Source organism: Notechis scutatus, chromosome 2 (assembly GCF_049901735.1).
Source record: "Notechis scutatus isolate UNSWTSFEM ecotype Mainland chromosome 2, rNotScu1.2, whole genome shotgun sequence".
Classification (NCBI taxonomy): domain Eukaryota; kingdom Metazoa; phylum Chordata; class Lepidosauria; order Squamata; family Elapidae; genus Notechis; species Notechis scutatus.
Genome location: NC_142010.1, coordinates 155,041,618 through 155,058,373, shown reverse-complemented (window position 1 = coordinate 155,058,373; position 16,756 = coordinate 155,041,618). Strand labels below are relative to the sequence as shown.

The 16,756-nt window shown below is 37.4% G+C and overlaps 1 protein-coding gene across 1 annotated transcript; it reads left to right on the top strand.

Annotated features, from left to right (window-relative positions):
• Positions 1-5,494: 5,494 nt before the first annotated feature.
• Positions 5,495-16,035, top strand: ZGLP1 (zinc finger GATA like protein 1). The gene is made up of 7 exons (XM_087956918.1): positions 5,495-6,052; positions 7,905-8,510; positions 11,501-11,589; positions 12,203-12,296; positions 12,765-12,896; positions 13,690-13,755; positions 15,208-16,035. The coding sequence occupies exons 1-6, from the start codon at positions 5,898-5,900 to the stop codon at positions 13,700-13,702; spliced, it is 1,089 nt and encodes a 362-aa protein (XP_087813044.1). The 5' UTR covers positions 5,495-5,897; the 3' UTR covers positions 13,703-13,755; positions 15,208-16,035.
• Positions 16,036-16,756: the final 721 nt, after the last annotated feature.

Here is a 16,756-nt window from a genome sequence, read left to right as displayed (position 1 = left end):
CACCCAATTGCAGTTTTTGCAATCTCTTAAAGACATAGTACTTTATAAAATGTCTATCCTGGCTTATATATTTCTAACCCAAATACCTGTTAGGTGACTTATATTCCTAACATGCTATTCTGTTTTTAGGGAAAAAGCACATGTTTTCAGGAAAAAAAACAGTTTTTGTATGTAGATAATATCTTTGTACTATCATTGTCTAGATACTTTCAATGGAGTGAACATAGTTTCTTCCCACTCAGCATTAGTATAAATGATGGATTTGCTTTTATTTATTTAACAAGTAGTTGGGAGAAGCTTAATCTGTTATTCAGATACATTTTATACTGTTAAATTGGTTTGAGCAATTTGTACTTCTCCAAAGGTTGATTACAACACTCATAATCTTTGAACAGTATCCGTGCAGATTAAGATTGGTTGGAATTAAATAGAGGATACATGTTTCCTAATCTTACTACAGGTAGTCCTCGACTTACAGCAGTTCATTTAGTGACCATTTGAAGTTACAACATCACTGGAAAGTATCTTATGACTGTTTTTCACCCAAGCATTGCAGTATCCCCATGGGAACATAAGTAGAAATCAAATGTTTGGGAACCGATTCACATTTATGACAGTTGCAGTGTTCCTGAGATCATGTCATCACCGTTTGTGACCATCTGACAAGCAAAGTCAATGGGGAAGCCAGATTCATCTAACAACTGAGTTACTGACTTAACTATTGCAGTGATTGACTTAACAACTATGACACAAAAGGTCATAAAATGGGGCAAGATTCATTTATAAAATCCCTCACGGGAACAAAAATTTTGGGCTCTAGTGGTTGTAAGTGGAGGACTACCTGTACAGCTCTTTCTGATACAGTGTTACTTTTTCAGCAAAACCATTTTTTTAAAAATTCTATGCGCCATAAATGAACCTTCCTAGATCATCATACAGGTAGGCCTCAATTTACAACCACAATTGAGCCTAAAATTTATGTTGCTAAGTGAAAAAATTGTTAAGTGAGTTTTGCCCCATTTTACGACTTTTCTTGCCACATTTGTTAAATGAATCCCTGCAGTTCTTAAATGAGTAACACAGTTATTAAGTGAATCTGATTTCCCCCTTCCCTTTGCTCATCAGAAGGTCGCAAAAGGGGATCACGTGACTCTGGGACACCTCAACTGTTATAAATCTGAGTCAGTTGTCGAGCATCCAAATGTAAATCATATGACCATAGGGTGCTGCAATGGTCATCAGTGTGAAGAAGTTATACGTTGCTTTTTTTCAGAACGGTCACTGAGTGACTATTGTAAGTCAAGGACTCCCTGTATTTAGATTTCTGTTTGAAATGCAGCTAAAAGTTCATAATGATCTAAACCAGGGGTGTCCAACCTTGGCAACTTTAAGACTTGTGGACTTCAACTCCCAGAATTCCTCAGCCAGCTTTGCTGGCTGAGGAATTCTGGAAGTTGAAGTCCACAAGTCTTAAAGTTGCCAAGGTTGGACACCCCTGATCTAAACAAAGGCAAGTATGTATACAATATGAAGTGAAGCTTGAAAGCTTGTGACCCCTTTTGAATTTTCAATATTTCTGCATAAGTGTGACCTAAAATGTGATCACTTTACAGAAGTCCTAAAAATACATAAAAAGAACATAATTAAACAAATGAATCAAATCATTATACTTAGCCATTGATTCAGGAAAATTATCTAAACTACACATTTGTACGTGGCAAAAGTATTACTGTACTTTGGGGTGGTTGTCTTGTTGCACGACTCACTTTCTCTTGAGCTTCAGTCCATAGACAGGTACCCTGGCAGGTTTCTATAGAATTTACTGATATAAGTCAGAATACACCAGTGATGTCTTGGTCCAGAGGAAGCAAAGCAAACCCAAATCATGGTATTGGTTTCACAAGTGGGACAAAGTTCTTAGGCTGGAACACAATGTTTATCCTTTGCCAAAAATGATTTTAATTTATATTTTGGTCTCATCTATCTAGAGAGCATACCTCAATAGATTTCTGACTTATGTGCATGGCCTTTCCCAAACTGTGAATAGGCAGCAAACCTTTTCCTTGCAACTCTGCTGTATACACCATTGTTCAGAGTTCTCCTAATGATGTTTTCATGAATAAGTGATATTTGCCAATGCAAGAGCGGCCTTTAGTTCCTAGGATTCTTTGAGTTCCTGAATTCTTGGAGACCTCCCAGAATATTACACATCTTGCTTTTGGTGTGATCTTGATTGGTTAACCGCTCCCAGGGAGGTTAACAGCAGCACTGAATTGCCTCCATCTGTAACCAATCTGCCTGACAGTGAAGCAGTAGATGTTTGGAAATTGTTTTGTAACCTTTTCCAAAATGGACAGCATCTCTTTGTGGTGAGATCTCTTTTCAGATATCTTCAGAAATTTTTATTTGAGCCATAACATACTTCCACAAATCTGTGTAGTAACTTTGCTAGTGAAGACCCACAATTCTCTTCTTTAAATAAGGCAGGACTTCTCACAGTCACACCCAATTATCCCTTTAATTGAGACACCTGGCTCTAATTTCCATTTCAAATGAATTGATAATGCACACACAAATACGTAGCTTTTAATTATTTTCCTCAATAAATCAAAGAACAAGTATAGTGTTTTTGGTTCATTTAACTGGATTCTCTTTACAAGTGTTTTTCAATTTGCAGCTACAATTGCTATCAGAATTTGAGTTGAAAAGCAAGATAGTTAATTACATCTAATTTTATGACATCTGCCACAATTTTTAAGCAAATCACATGACTTAAGCAAACCCAGCTTTCCGTCTCACCTTGATTAATTGTCAGCCAGCTGGAAAGATCACAAAGGGTGATCACATGACCTTGAGGCACTGCAGCCATCATAGATTGGTTTGCTATCAGAAGTTGTGGGTGCTTCATTACTAGAGGCTTTTAAGACTGAACAATCACTCGTCTGAAATGGTATAGGGAAGGGGTGTCAAGCTCATGTCATCACAGGACATATTGGGATTTTTTTTTCCCTTTGCTAAACTGGGTGTGGGTATGGCTAGTGCGTGACACATCCAACTCTCAGGCCAGGAGTTTGACAACCCTGGTACAGGGTCTCCTGTTTGGAAAGGGGGTGTTGGACTAGAAGACTTCGAAGATCTCTTCCAGCTCTATTTTGATTGATTGATTAAATATATGCCAGTTGCCAAGTGCCTGGATTTTGATCATGTGACTATGGGGATGCTGTGAGAGTTGTTAGTGCAAGGACCAGTCATAAGTCATTTTAGTGGAGCTGTAATTTCAAAGTCACTTAAATAAATGGTTGTAAATTATGGACTACCTGTATCTAATTTTACAACTTGATAAAGAACAGATAATGTCTTGGGTCATATTTACTATATCTCTCAGCCAGTCCTTGAGTATTGAAGATTTGTCTTTAAATGAATCCAAACTCCAATTACTCTTTAGGACAATGATGGTTTATTCAATATAGCATCAAACAACAAATACTCTATCAAGCAAGAATGGCTAAAAGCCAGGCAAGGTTAGAGTTGGGTTTGTGTTTGCTCCCTTTCCTTTTGTCACCATTATCATGAGACACACCCCACCACACCCAGGCCTATACGCAGTTCTAATTCTGGTCATGCCTAACCCATTATCCCTAAATGCTATTAACCCTATAACATGTCTATATCCCTACCCTATTCTGACCCTCACTAACTGATCCCTACCTGGTGCCACCTTCACTATGTTTTAACCTAAGTCCTAATTACCACCTATATGTGCCCCAACCCACTTTAACAATATGCACCACATCAATAAAGAGCCAGTTCCAGCAGCACCACAGTTGTTGCAGAATCCATCCTGCAACCCTGCAGTTATTGCAGAATCCACCCTCTGCTCTATTGAGTCATTCCAAAACCATCGGCTAGCACACAAGCAGAAATACAGATCTGGCAGCAGCAGAGATAAGGTGTAATGGCCAGCTTGACTTGCTGTGAGGCATATTCGGAGCTGATGTGCTCTGGGTGAACTCGGAGCCCGACAGTATATAGAAATATTGAAAATTCAAAAGGCTTCACAATCTTAAGTTTGCCTGTAAAGTGTGGTGTATCCACAAAAACTCAAGAAGAGGAGTGGAATGTATTCACACCTATGTAATTTACAAATACATCTGTGTGGTTATTTCTTATAACTTCAACTATTATCTCTTTCAGAACTGTGCTTAAGAATGCAGATACCAGTTCTTGCCATCACTCCCACTTCTCTTCCTTATGCCACCTGAAACAGGTTGCTGACCCTATACCAAAAGAGCAAGATCAGCTCTACATTTGAGAAACTTTTCAATTTTTGACAGAGAAACTGACAGATGTACCTATACGTGTGAGTTTACTTTCTTACTAAAAAGGACACAATTCCAGCTATTTCAGATGCTGAACAATACAGTGGATTAATCAGAAATGAAGCTGAATCTATAAATCCAAAAAGTAATCAAACATTATATACATAATGCCTAGTTAATTGGCATTAAATATAATGAATAAGGAAAGCGCTTGATGTTAAGTAGATTTAATAGTTCAGCTATAATTTATCTAAGTCATATTTTGATCAAGATTGAGAGAACCAATGCTAAAAGTATTTTTCAAAAGAAACTTGGATTCAAGGGAAGTCAATTGCATCATCCATCTCCATTGGCACTTGTAAGAGAATCCAGTAATTCAAAGAGATTCACTGCCAAGTAAGATCTGAGACCAAATATACCTTTTCTTTCCTACCCACCCCTTTAAAAATAATTTTGGGCAGGGTATTTATTTTTAAAATTTTGTACCCCACCTTTATTTTTACAAATAATTCAAAGCAGTGGATATATCCAGTGCACCTTCCTATTTTTCCACAATAACCCTGTGAGGTGGATTGGGCTGAATGTGTGTGACCCAGCTGGCTGTCATGACTAACCGTAGGACTTGAATCCCCTGGTCTCTAGCCTGGTGCATTAACCACTAAATTTATACCCCCAATCTCTGGGAATTTTCAAAATTGACACACAATCCTTAGACTCAGAAAGGATGTTACTTTAGTTAATTATCAGTTAATTATAATTAGACTAACTAAAGTTTTGCTCTCAAATAATCCCACCTGAAATGAGCTTTGGGGATTGTCCAAACTTTTTTTTTTTGTAGTCCTGCTATATACTGCTAAAATTTCACATTAAAAAAAAAACCACACAAAATACACAGCTGCTTCTCCAGTAAGCTTAATGTAGCCATTTATGTAGGAAATTTATATAGCTATCCAATTCACTTATGGTGATGGTCAGTTTACAGGAATAATTTTTAATGAGATGTATTTCAAGCAAAGAGATCTTGTTCATAATTTTTAGGTGGCTGAATGTACAATGCCACACAGAAACAGTTGGGTTCAAGTCACTGGTTCCAACCCATTTTGTTGAACCATACAAGCAAAGCAAGCAGGGATGTCTCTCCTATTTTTCAAAGATACACAATCTCTGAACAGGGAAGTTCCATTTAACTCCAGATGAAACCTCTTACCGTAACTAGCTTCCCAAATTAAACTTCCTCCTCTGTTAAAAAAAACAAACAGTCATGGCAGACTCTAGTAAAGGCACCCAATGTTACTCTACTAAAGATGTTCTCACTTAGTTACCATAACAAATCCTATTTTGGGTCCAGTCTACATTTGGGGGAACAGACTTGACCCGGTGAACGTTTGAGTTACGCTCCAATCTCGACCTTTTCCTCTTCTGACCCATATCTCCTAAAACTAGTCGATTTCCCCCTTTATATAGGTGCCGTCCCTGTGCTCCCAGCTGTGGCCAATTTAGGACCTTCGTTGAAAGGTTGACTCCTGAGCCTTTGAAAGAGGTGGTTCGGCGTCAGGTTCTTCCTCCGGACTGTTGATCATGGAGGGGGAGCTTTTCTTGGAAGGGCAACCCCCGGACTTTTCTGTCCTGCAGGAACTGCTCTGCCCTCCTTGCCTGGAGTCAGAGTCTAGTTACAATCCGGTCTCAATTTCAGGGGACTTCGGGTCAGAAACAACCGCGGTTAGAGAATTCAGGTGAGTCGTTCTGACTGACATCCTGAGAAGAAGGGGCTCCGGATCAGTTCGCATCCGAAGAAGATCCGGAAAAACTCCTCCTGGCTGATTGCTCTCACTCAATTGTGGGATCCGAACGAACTTTTTGGACCTCAGAATCAAACCAGGACGGAATCCCATGGAATATACATTTAGGAGTAACCCTCACCAACACGCAGTGAGACTTGCTTAAGGCGCAAAGGCTGTCGGCTATTTGCTTCACTTCTATGCGTAATATTGTTGGGATTTATTGCCGAGTAAGACGGTGGTCTAGGCTCGGTGTGCAGAGCGAAACGGTCGCAGTGCTGTGTAGAAGCGGACTGCGTCTTCCCCGCACATGCCCCAGCCACGTTAGCCTTTGGGTGGCGAGCCCCGCAAGCGGCGCGAGCCCGAGCAGGGTTGATTACTATTGGTCAAGTACTTGCAAGCGGGAACCCCGCGCGGGGGGCCTCGCAGATGTGGGCAGCTGAAGGGGCGGGAAACTTTAGGTGGGTTTCCTTTGAGGGGGAGGGGAGGCCAAGCCCAGGAGGAGGGTGCCTCCTGTTCAGCCGCCTCGGAGTAACTGGCCTGGATATGGGAAAGGGCAGCCTCCCCACAGCAGGAGGAGGAATTGCTGGACGAGACTGTTGGAGAAAGTGGGGACTTTCCTCAGTTTCGTGTGGCGGGGGAAAAGGAATCGTGACAAGGATTGGTGCCTCTCTCGAGATGGCAGACGTGCTTCAGGACAGTGGTCCTGAAGAAGTCCTGTTTTAAGATTGGAGAATCGAGGGAAAATAGGAAATCTTGTTCAAAGGATGGGATACTTGAGGCAGGGCGATTCCAGACCCCGTACGTCGATTTTCAAGGCTACTAGTGATGGGTTTCGCAGGGCAAAAAAGAGCCAGGAGGTGCGCCACCTACCGACTAATTAGGTTTAAAATGCTCATGGGATCATCAGGTGTGGGAGAATATACAAAGTATATTATGGAAGGATACTTGGAAAAAGCTTCGTTTATTTGGGCTGTTTCCAGCGGGATCATCTCTGTAATAATTCATTGTGCAGACAACAATTCTGTGGTATTCTGAAGATTTAGGGCACAAACATTTGGACTATAATCAGTCTGTGAAATTTATTGCCAAACAAACTTATTAACAAGCCATGATCACTGACATGCTTTATAGATGCTTGAGATTTAATTATTACTAAATGTCTTTTCTTTTGAAATCCATTTGAGCAGTATGTTTGAAAATAAGTCATATAGATCATAAAATTTTAGAGAACCTATATTTCTACTCAATTCATTGACATTAAACTGTTGATCAATTGTTTGAATGCATTGTTTAAGTCCTGCAATAGATTTACAGGGTCTTTGGTTACGTATGCTGGCTAAAGAATAATTAAATAGATAATGCTCATGGTAATTACAGATAATTTTTCAAATAACATATTTTTTTCACATGTATTTAGGAATTTTTTTAAAGAAGAAAACTTTAAGAAAGTAGATACATTATTTTAAAATAAATTTGAATGGATATTAGGAGAGCCTTCTCATATAAAATTTATACCAGCACACAGTGGTGATAGAAACTTATTACAGAATATTTGGGACAGAATCCTTTAAAAAACTATCCTAAGATAACTTTTTCAAGGGAACTTTAATAAAATGTTTGAAGAACTGTCTATAAATTATAAAATAGATGTGAAAGTGCTGGTATTAATGTGGGGCAGTCCTTAATTGATTCATGTGGAAGAAGAGTTTGGAGTAAGTGCCCCACCCTTTTATAAATACACACGACAATCTGCATCTTGGTTCACTCAATGCTTTTTTTAAAAACTTACTCTTCTTACTTGCAGGTTTGAGCCTTTCAGCAACATGGCTTGTTGCCTTCAGATGCCAGATAGCAAAGCCCTCAGCTTCCTGCAGGAGAGTACACAGCTGCTGTCCCAAGCAGAGCCAATCAGCAATAACCCAGGGAAGCCTCTGTGGCAGCTGGGCCGGGCTATGCATTCGATCCACAGCATCCGTGCACCTCAATGCAACTGTTTCCACGATGCCCGTGGACCCCAGTGCAATTGTTTCTCCTCTCCCCTAGTGCCTTTTGCTCCCACTGATGCTCTGAATCTCATCAGCCTCCATTGCTCCAGCCTTGGCTCAGAACCTCCAGATCAGGTCAAGCCCCCAGAAGCTGGGAAGGTTGCTCATGAGAGGTCTCCCATTACATACTCGAAAGGCCATAGGAGTCACCAGGTGTGGAGAGCTTGTGTGGAAGAGCCCAGACTGACCCAAGTCTCTGAGTCACAGAGAGGCAGGAGGAGACTCTTCCGCAAGCAACCTAAACCCAGAAGGAGCTATGATGCTCTGGACCCAAAATTCCAAGGAGTGACGCTTCACATGAAATTGTGTCTGTGTCAAAGCTGTTCAGAGGGCTGTCGCCTTATCATTAACCCCCAATTCAGCAGGTATAGTTGCTGTAGGACATGTCAGTGAACCTGTAGCTCCTAATTCCCAGATATGCAAACAGGAATACTTTGTACTGTTCATACTATTATTTTTTCCTTTTAATTAACTTGTCTACCATGTAATATGCATATTGTGTCCCATAAATAACAGTTCCTATTGGAAAAAAAATGTCAAAGACTTCACAAAGATTTAAACTTCCTTTCTTGGGTAGTGCCCCAATTCCTAAAAGCCACATTTTGCTTACAAAGAGTAGACCTATAAATATAAGTATAAATGGAATACTGGCATCATTTTTTACTTTAAAAAATGACGTATGGATGTCATATGTTGTTCTGGAAAATAAAAATGATAATTGGCTGCAACCTCTTGCCTAACAAAAGGACCAAGATAAGCTGCAGCGGTATCAAAAATTGTGCAAGAACGGGGGAATTCTGGAGAGATTGCATGGAAGTATTCTGGAAAACAGTTCAGAAGGGGCAGTGTTTCCAGGGAAGGCATTTAATGGATATAATTTGTTCTTGTCTCTACCAACCCCCACACAGTCATTTTATGAGAGTCCATAACATGTTTTCCGAAATAAAATGTTCCCACTATGGTGCCCACAGTAGAATGAGCCATAGAGTCTTGCTTTCTAGATGACAGGAGACAATGTCAGTTCCTAACATAGTGAGGCACCATGTTGATAATTTTGCAACAGAGTTATAACTCTTGGCCAGTCTGCCTTCTGTTCCTTTCTATTTTTGTTGAGTCAGTTGTTCAGAAAATGAAAATCTAAAATTTATTTCTGGAGTTCCAACTAGATAAGCACTGGTTGGTAGATACGAAACAGCACTTTGAGAGATTTATAATCAGACTTGCCTTAATAAGGAGATGGGTGGCAAATAAATTTAATAGGTACTGTATTGCTATGGAAAAACCACCCCAAAACTGCTGCTGTAAATTCAAGTTAATCACTTCCCAGCCACTCAAAGGCTTGAGTATCACTCTTATCTCAAGTGATAAAGGACCTCAAGCCTTTTAGAAATTATAGATTAGAACACTCATAAATCTTGGCCATTGATCTGGTTGGAATTGTAGTTCCTAATATATATATGGAAATACATTTGAACATTTTATTTTGGGAGTAAATTCTGTTGAGGAGAAATCCTCATACCCTCTTTATTCCTAATGTAATCTTTTCTCCCCTTGTCTTGATCATTTTTCTTTTCTTTGCCATGTCAAACATGTGAAAACTAAAATGGTAAAAAGGGCAACACAGTTTTGTAACATGCTGTGATTTGGATGAAGTAGAATAATCCTAAGGAATGTAAGATATGAGGAATTGTATTTTTTACTTGGTCATCTATTCTTTATCCACCCTGTTATAGCCCTGACTTTCTTTAGGTATGGCTGCAGAATTGTTTTCGTAAACTGCAGTACCTATGAACTATTTGTTAGAGATTTCCATATTTTGTTTATGAGCAGCATGACTATTAACTAAGTTTATATTTCTGTGTTTTTATTTGTAAACCACCCAGAGGCATACATATGTAGTAGGCAAAATAGAAATCTGATAAATTGCTGAGCTGCTCAATTTGATTCTTACTGATCCAGGAACAGTTCTTCTAAACCACAGAATTTTTTTGCATAGAGGATAGTTATATAGGATATAGGATAGATCTGTAAATATAGAAAACATATTCTAACAGATGTAAGATCTTTTTTGTATGTACATACAACTTGTACGTGTTTTGGGTAGTTTCTTATAACTTTTGTTGAAAATTAATTAGTTATGCTGTCTTGAACTTAATATTTTCAGGCATTACTCACAAGCTGCATTCTTCATTCACATTTGGTAAAAAATATTTTAGTAAAACTGTCCTATAAAGTTTGTGAATATGTTTTTTTTCAGTTCTATCCTTTGGCCTATGCCATTAGTGTATAACTGTGTATTTGTTATCAGAAATGCCCCTAAAATGATTCCTGCTGCCCTCAGAGAAAACAATAACTTGCTTGGTCCAGAATATTCTTGGGTATCTACCCTAATTTATGCCTTCCACAAGAGCCACGGTGGTGCAGTGGTCAGAGTGCAGTACTGCAGACTACTTTTGCTGGCTGCCTGCAATTTGGCAGTTCGAATCTCACCAGGTTCAAGGTTGACTCAGCCTTCTATCCTTCTGAGGCCAGTAAAATGAGGGCCAGATGGTTGGGGACAATATGCTGACTCTGTAAACCACTTAGAGAGGGCTGTAAAAGCACTGTGAAGCAGTACAGAAATTTAAGTGCTATTGCTACTACTGTTTTTTTTTTCCAGTTCCATCCTTTGGCCTTTGCCATTAGAGTGTATAATTGTGTATTTGTTATCAGGGGTACCTCTAAAATTATTCCTGCTGCCCTCAGAGAAAATAAGAACTCCCACAGAATTTTCTTGGGTATCTAATTTATGCCTTCCCCTTTCTTGTCAATCTCCAAAATGAGACTCATGGCATATATATCAGAGATGCTGTAAAGTAATGTGAGAGAAGCAGTAAAGATTGTACAGGTAGTCCTCAACTTATGACTACAATGAAGACCAGAACGTCAGTTGCTAAGGAAGGTGGTCATTAAGTAAGTTGTGCCCGATTTTATGACCTTTTGTTGCTGCAGTCTTTAAGTGAATCACCATGGTTGTTAAATAAATCCAGTTTCACCCATTTACTTGTTAGAAGCCAACTGGGAAGGTTGCAGATGGCAATCATGGGACCCTGGGGATGCTGCAAGTATTGTAAATACATGCCAGTTGCCAAGCACCGGCATTTTTGATCACATGACCGTGGGAATGCTGCAACAGTAATAAGTAACTTTTTTCAATGACATCACAACTTTGGTTGCTAAACAAAGTGCCGTAAGTCAAGGACTACCTGTATTTAATTTTCAATGGGGATCAGGGTTTAAAGCTAAAACGTGCGACTTAGGAAATTGTTTTGTTTCAAAGCATACCTGAAATGCTAAATATCTAATCTGTGCTCAGTGGAAAACTTAGGAAAAAACGTGGAGTCCCATTAGGAGAAGAGTGCAAAGCTGGCAGTTCGGAAGAGGAAGGATTCGTCTCTACTCACAGTATGTTAATTCTTTTGCCAGTAAATAATTATAATACTAATGAATTATGTTTAAAGTGTCCAAGATAAAAGCATATGATTTATTTTATTTTTCAAGGAAAGATTGGGTCTAATAATCCAGTATAAACCTTACAGTAGTTTAAATTTTGAGAACTAAATTCTCTGTTTAAGAATTATCGTAGCAACATATTCACTAAGTGATTTGATTAACAGTTATGATGTTATTGACCTTATTTCAACATCTTGTGATGAAAAAAATAGACCATTTCACCAAAATATTTGCAGGCTTATTGAAATAAAGTGGGAAGACAATTTTAATTTTATAAATTATATACGTTCTATTGACATTCATTCTGAATTTTTTTTATAAAAACCTCAGTGATGAGCACATATGACATATTTCAGGTCACCAGGATTTCCCCCAAAATTCAAAACATCAAAAAATACTCCCCAAAACAAACAAACAGGCAAAAAAAAAAAAAGCAAACAAAACCAAACACCATTGATCTAGTACTGAAAGTTAGTCCAAGTTAGAAGAAATTTGTAAGACTTGCTTTCAGCAAATTTAAATTACGAGGACATATTACTTGACTTAACTGCTCTTTGCTTTCAAGGAAATAAGCGTTGTGCTTCCTGCAAGACTAGGAAGACACCATTGTGGAGAGATGCTGAAGATGGAACCCCTCTCTGTAATGCTTGTGGCATTAGGTATTTAGCATCCTATGCTATTCTAGTTCAACAACTGCATTTGATAAGGTCTAGGATTTACTACAGAACAGGCCAAGCACATAACTGCTTTTGATTTATCTATTAAAGGTCAACAAAACATAGAAAGGAAAAAGGTGATTTGAACTATGACCAAGATTATGCTCTGGAAATATGTTGGAAAACAGTTCCAATGACCCCTCAAAGCTATTGGCCCTATTCTTCATAGGAAATATTTTCCTTATATCCCACAAATATTTCATGCACACACACACACACACACCCCAAGACAAAATATCTCCATTTTATTTCATGCAAATGGGAGATACAGCAACATGGTAAGATGCTTGGTACAATTTATAAAATCCAGTTCAGAGACAGGAATGACCAATGCCATTTTATTAAACATTAATCTTATTAATAAAGTTTAAACTTTATTATTAAATTTATTCTTCCTCTCCCCCTCCCCAGGTACAAAAAGTACAGAATAAGATGTTTTCACTGCTGGAGTATTCCAAAGCATGGTGGGAAACCTTACCCACATTGTTCCAACTGTGGAGGGAAGCTGGGTGTGGTAGCTGCCCAGCAGAAACATGGAAAAAGGTAAAAAGGGCTGTGGAGAAAGCAAGCTTTGGTTGTTCAGAGTAGGTTGTGATTGTCCTGAACCACTGCTGCTCACTTGTTGATTTATGAAGCCACCCGTAAGAAATGTGGGCTGTTTTACAACATTTGGTTTAGATTCTGAAAAACAGACTAGTTCACCTGGATTAATACAAGGCCACTTGATAAGTAAGCTGTGCCTGTAGGTGAGTTCTAATGCCAAGGTTATCAGTTTTTCATTAAAAGCAATAACAGTCATCTCTAGACTAGTTAATGAAGTAAACTGAGAATCGTGTGATCACTATTCAGCTAAAATAAATATCTACATAAAAAAGACCTGCTTCTAATTTTCAGAGTCCCAACAAATTAATTCACAATTTTAGCAATTGGAAAATTAAATTATTAATTTCCTTTTAAAAATCTTTTCCATTGGAAAGAGATTGGCAACACATTTTTTTTAAAAAAAACGTGCTTATGACATTGTAATTGAATTGTATTTTTGTGTAAAAAATAACCCCCATTCCGCAACAATTAAGAACAGAAAGAGGAGTTTCTAATATGAGCATTTCTTTTAAAAAATAGCAGTGTTCAATATTCAAAAGTTATTCTGCCATGTTTAGAGATAAATTATGAATTGTAGTAGATTTGTCTAAAGATAAATCTGTTTTAGATTATAGTGTATCTCTGTGTTATACTAACTCTCCGGGATAATCCAGTTTTGCTATCACATGAAGATGGATAAAAAGAAATATATTTTAATCCCCTGCACTCCAATGTTGCTAATTTTTTTTTAAAGGAAAATGAAGTGAGAGACAAGATCAAAGCTGATTTTCATAGCAATACAACGTATTAAGAGCTGGAGGTAACTTTTACATATGAATTCAAAATGTCAAACCCAGCTGAACATTTTTCTTTCTGTGCTAAGAGAGAATTATACATCCAGAAAACAGCCACTTTTTCTAGATCCACTGAAAGCTACAGTATAATGAAGCTAAATTTGCTTAGCTAGAGTAATATTACAAGCTGAAGGAAGCCAGAGAAAAATTTGCTTGATCTACTTATCCTTTTATTTTGCCTCCACGCTAGTGCCTAAAATATGTAGCACTTCCTTATCTATATTTTGATGAATCCAGAACAGCTCTGTCTCATCTAGATTATATATCACTTTGTTTTTCTTCTTTCCCTCCATGCTTGATAGCAGACCCTGCTTTTAGGAATTGAGGATTTACATTCATTTATGTCCTTGAGGATTTTAATCACAAATGGAAATATATTATTTGGAACCCAGGTTTGCCTATTGCAAATGAAGAGAGATCAATTTGTCAGCCCTATCTAGTTTAGTATGTGTTCAGTCAACCAGAACTCATAGACCTGTCAGCCTTCCTTTCAAATAATAAATAAATAAAGCCATAGAATCTCCAGTTTGAGACCTGTCAGCCTTCCTTTCAAATAAATGAATGAATGAATGAATGAATGAATGAATGAATAAATAAATAAATAAATAAAACCCTAAAATCTCCAGTTTTGAGGAACAAATATGAAGTTCCCAAATGTGGCTGATCAGTTCAGTAGCGTGAAAGTAAAATGAATTCCAAACTCTGATGAGGCATATTCCTATGTCCCAGCTCATTGTGAAGGTCTTTCCTCACAGTCCTTTCTGTCACATTCAGTCTTGAGACTCCTCTGAAAATTTTCAAGTTGAAAGATAGAACAATAGCTCGGTAGTAAAATGTCTGCTTTATAGGAACACCATATTATACATTCATAGACAACTGCTTTCTTTGCTGGAGGTCCCAGCGCAAATGTTGTTTGTGTGTGAACTTGCATGAACGGAGAATATGAAAACCAGTGGCTGTAATAATTAAAACATTGAAGTGATTCTGGGAAGACTCAGGATTTTGAGTCATGGAAGCTCACTGGGTGAATTTGTGACAGTCACTGTCTCTCACCCCAATCATAAATAAAGGATAAAGGAGGAAAGGGAATGCTATTTGGGAAATAAATTATCAAATAATGAACCAGAAAATACCCCTAAGGGGAATTTGGACTGAATCTTTTGAAGGATGTTTCTGCTTCGATACTAAAAAGAGGAGTGCTTTGCTTGCCACATTGTTTCTTGAAGTAATCATCTTAGGTGATTTTCACAGCCCTAACCTAAATGGTATTAATACATTATTAATAGCCCAAAGTGTAAATAGTATTAATAGATTATTTTCACTGTACTCTGAATAATAAACATAAAATTGAAAATGTGGTTATTCCCTAATCATAATCATATTATAAATTTAAGGGATTCTTTCTTTCTGTTTTATAGATATGGCAATTTTGTAAAAATTTGCAATTAACTGGAGAGAAAAAATTATTTGAGGAATTTGAACTACTTGCCTGAGAGCCTTGGATGGATAACTAGATGGATTATTATTAGATATACTAATTGCATTTCCATATATTTTTTATTTTGGCTTTGTATTTTGATTCTTCCTAGATAATATTACTCTGGTATGAAATTGCAGATATACTATATGTTAAACATTTAATTTAAATGAATGTGGAAGAACGTAGAAAAAAAGCATGGAATGTTTATGAAATAGAGGTTTTTCACCTGAAATTTCAATTATCCACACATCTGAGGAAACAATGCTGAAATATTTTCAAGTAATTATTCTACCTAATCACATAGATATTCTTTTAAGATATATTTGGTTAGTATCAATATCACACTCATAACATATGGGGTTGAAGCTATATTAACTGCAGTGCTATTTAATACTTTCTAGAGAGGAATTACAAAGTGCAAAACAGCTTTTTCACAAGTTACTTTTGGACAAGCAGGAGAAAGATCTTATTTAAAACATTTAATAATTAGGCCATCTTCTAAGATTTAAAAAAATATAGTCCTGTGTGATTAAGGGACTTTTTTCCTGATATTTGTTAATTTCACAATAATAATTACTATAAATGCATAAGGTGTATGCTTCAAAATATTTGTATATTTATAGTAAATGGTCATGTATTATTCAGTATGCAGCAACATGGTAATGACTCAAAAGGCATTCACTCTCCAGAAGAATTGTGTTTTGTGATATTGCGCAGGCTTCTTTCTGAAATATATTTGTTTTTGTAAATAGCATTTATATTAGAAGTTTGAGATTACTATATTTTCTATAGAGTAGTATTAAAATGAAAAACAGAAGATCTGTATCATGAAATAATCAAACCAAATACCTTGATTTTTTTTGTAAATAACTAAAATTCTGTAATTTACTAAAATTCAAAACGTTGTTGAAAGTAATGGTTATTTCACCATTAAATAGCTGCCAAGCAACTGCAATAAATATTATTTATTGTTACACATTACAGAACACTGTTTGATTAATTCTTGCAAAGACTTAGAAGGGGGAGGGAAGGGGGAAATACCACTATACCTTATATTAATGTCATTGCTAGGCTCTTAAAGATTCAGATGTTAGAACATGAATTCAGTTTTTTGAGTTGAGACTCATATGCAATTCCGATGAAATATAAATGGGTTGTTTGGTACTTACTGGAGGGCAATGCATTTCACTTTCTACCACATTAGGGAAAATCTTGTTAATAAGACTCAATGACCTACAAATCCCTTTACTTTACTGGTTATTAGCACAAGGCCAACAGCATCGTGTTTATCTCCAGAGAAAATAAAATGGGAGATCTATTCAGTATGACCATCGGCGTAGCTGGCAGGACAATTTTATTATGAATCTGTCTTCTGACATAGCTATCTGTTTATACTTGGAAGATTGCTGGATGTGCACCCATTCGCCCACCTGCCCAATGGGAGGTGTTTCCTTATTTGGCATTTTTCTGGGGTACAATAGTGATAT

What these genes read in the sequence shown, in the direction of transcription:
- ZGLP1 (XM_087956918.1), top strand. Translation starts at nt 5,898, where the DNA reads ATGGAGGGGGAGCTTTTCTTGGAAGGGCAACCCCCGGACTTTTCTGTC. An exon ending in ACCGCGGTTAGAGAATTCAG is followed by an intron (nt 6,053 to 7,904) that starts GTGAGTCGTTCT and finishes TCTTACTTGCAG; the next exon opens with GTTTGAGCCTTTCAGCAACA. An exon ending in ATTAACCCCCAATTCAGCAG is followed by an intron (nt 8,511 to 11,500) that starts GTATAGTTGCTG and finishes ATCTGTGCTCAG; the next exon opens with TGGAAAACTTAGGAAAAAAC.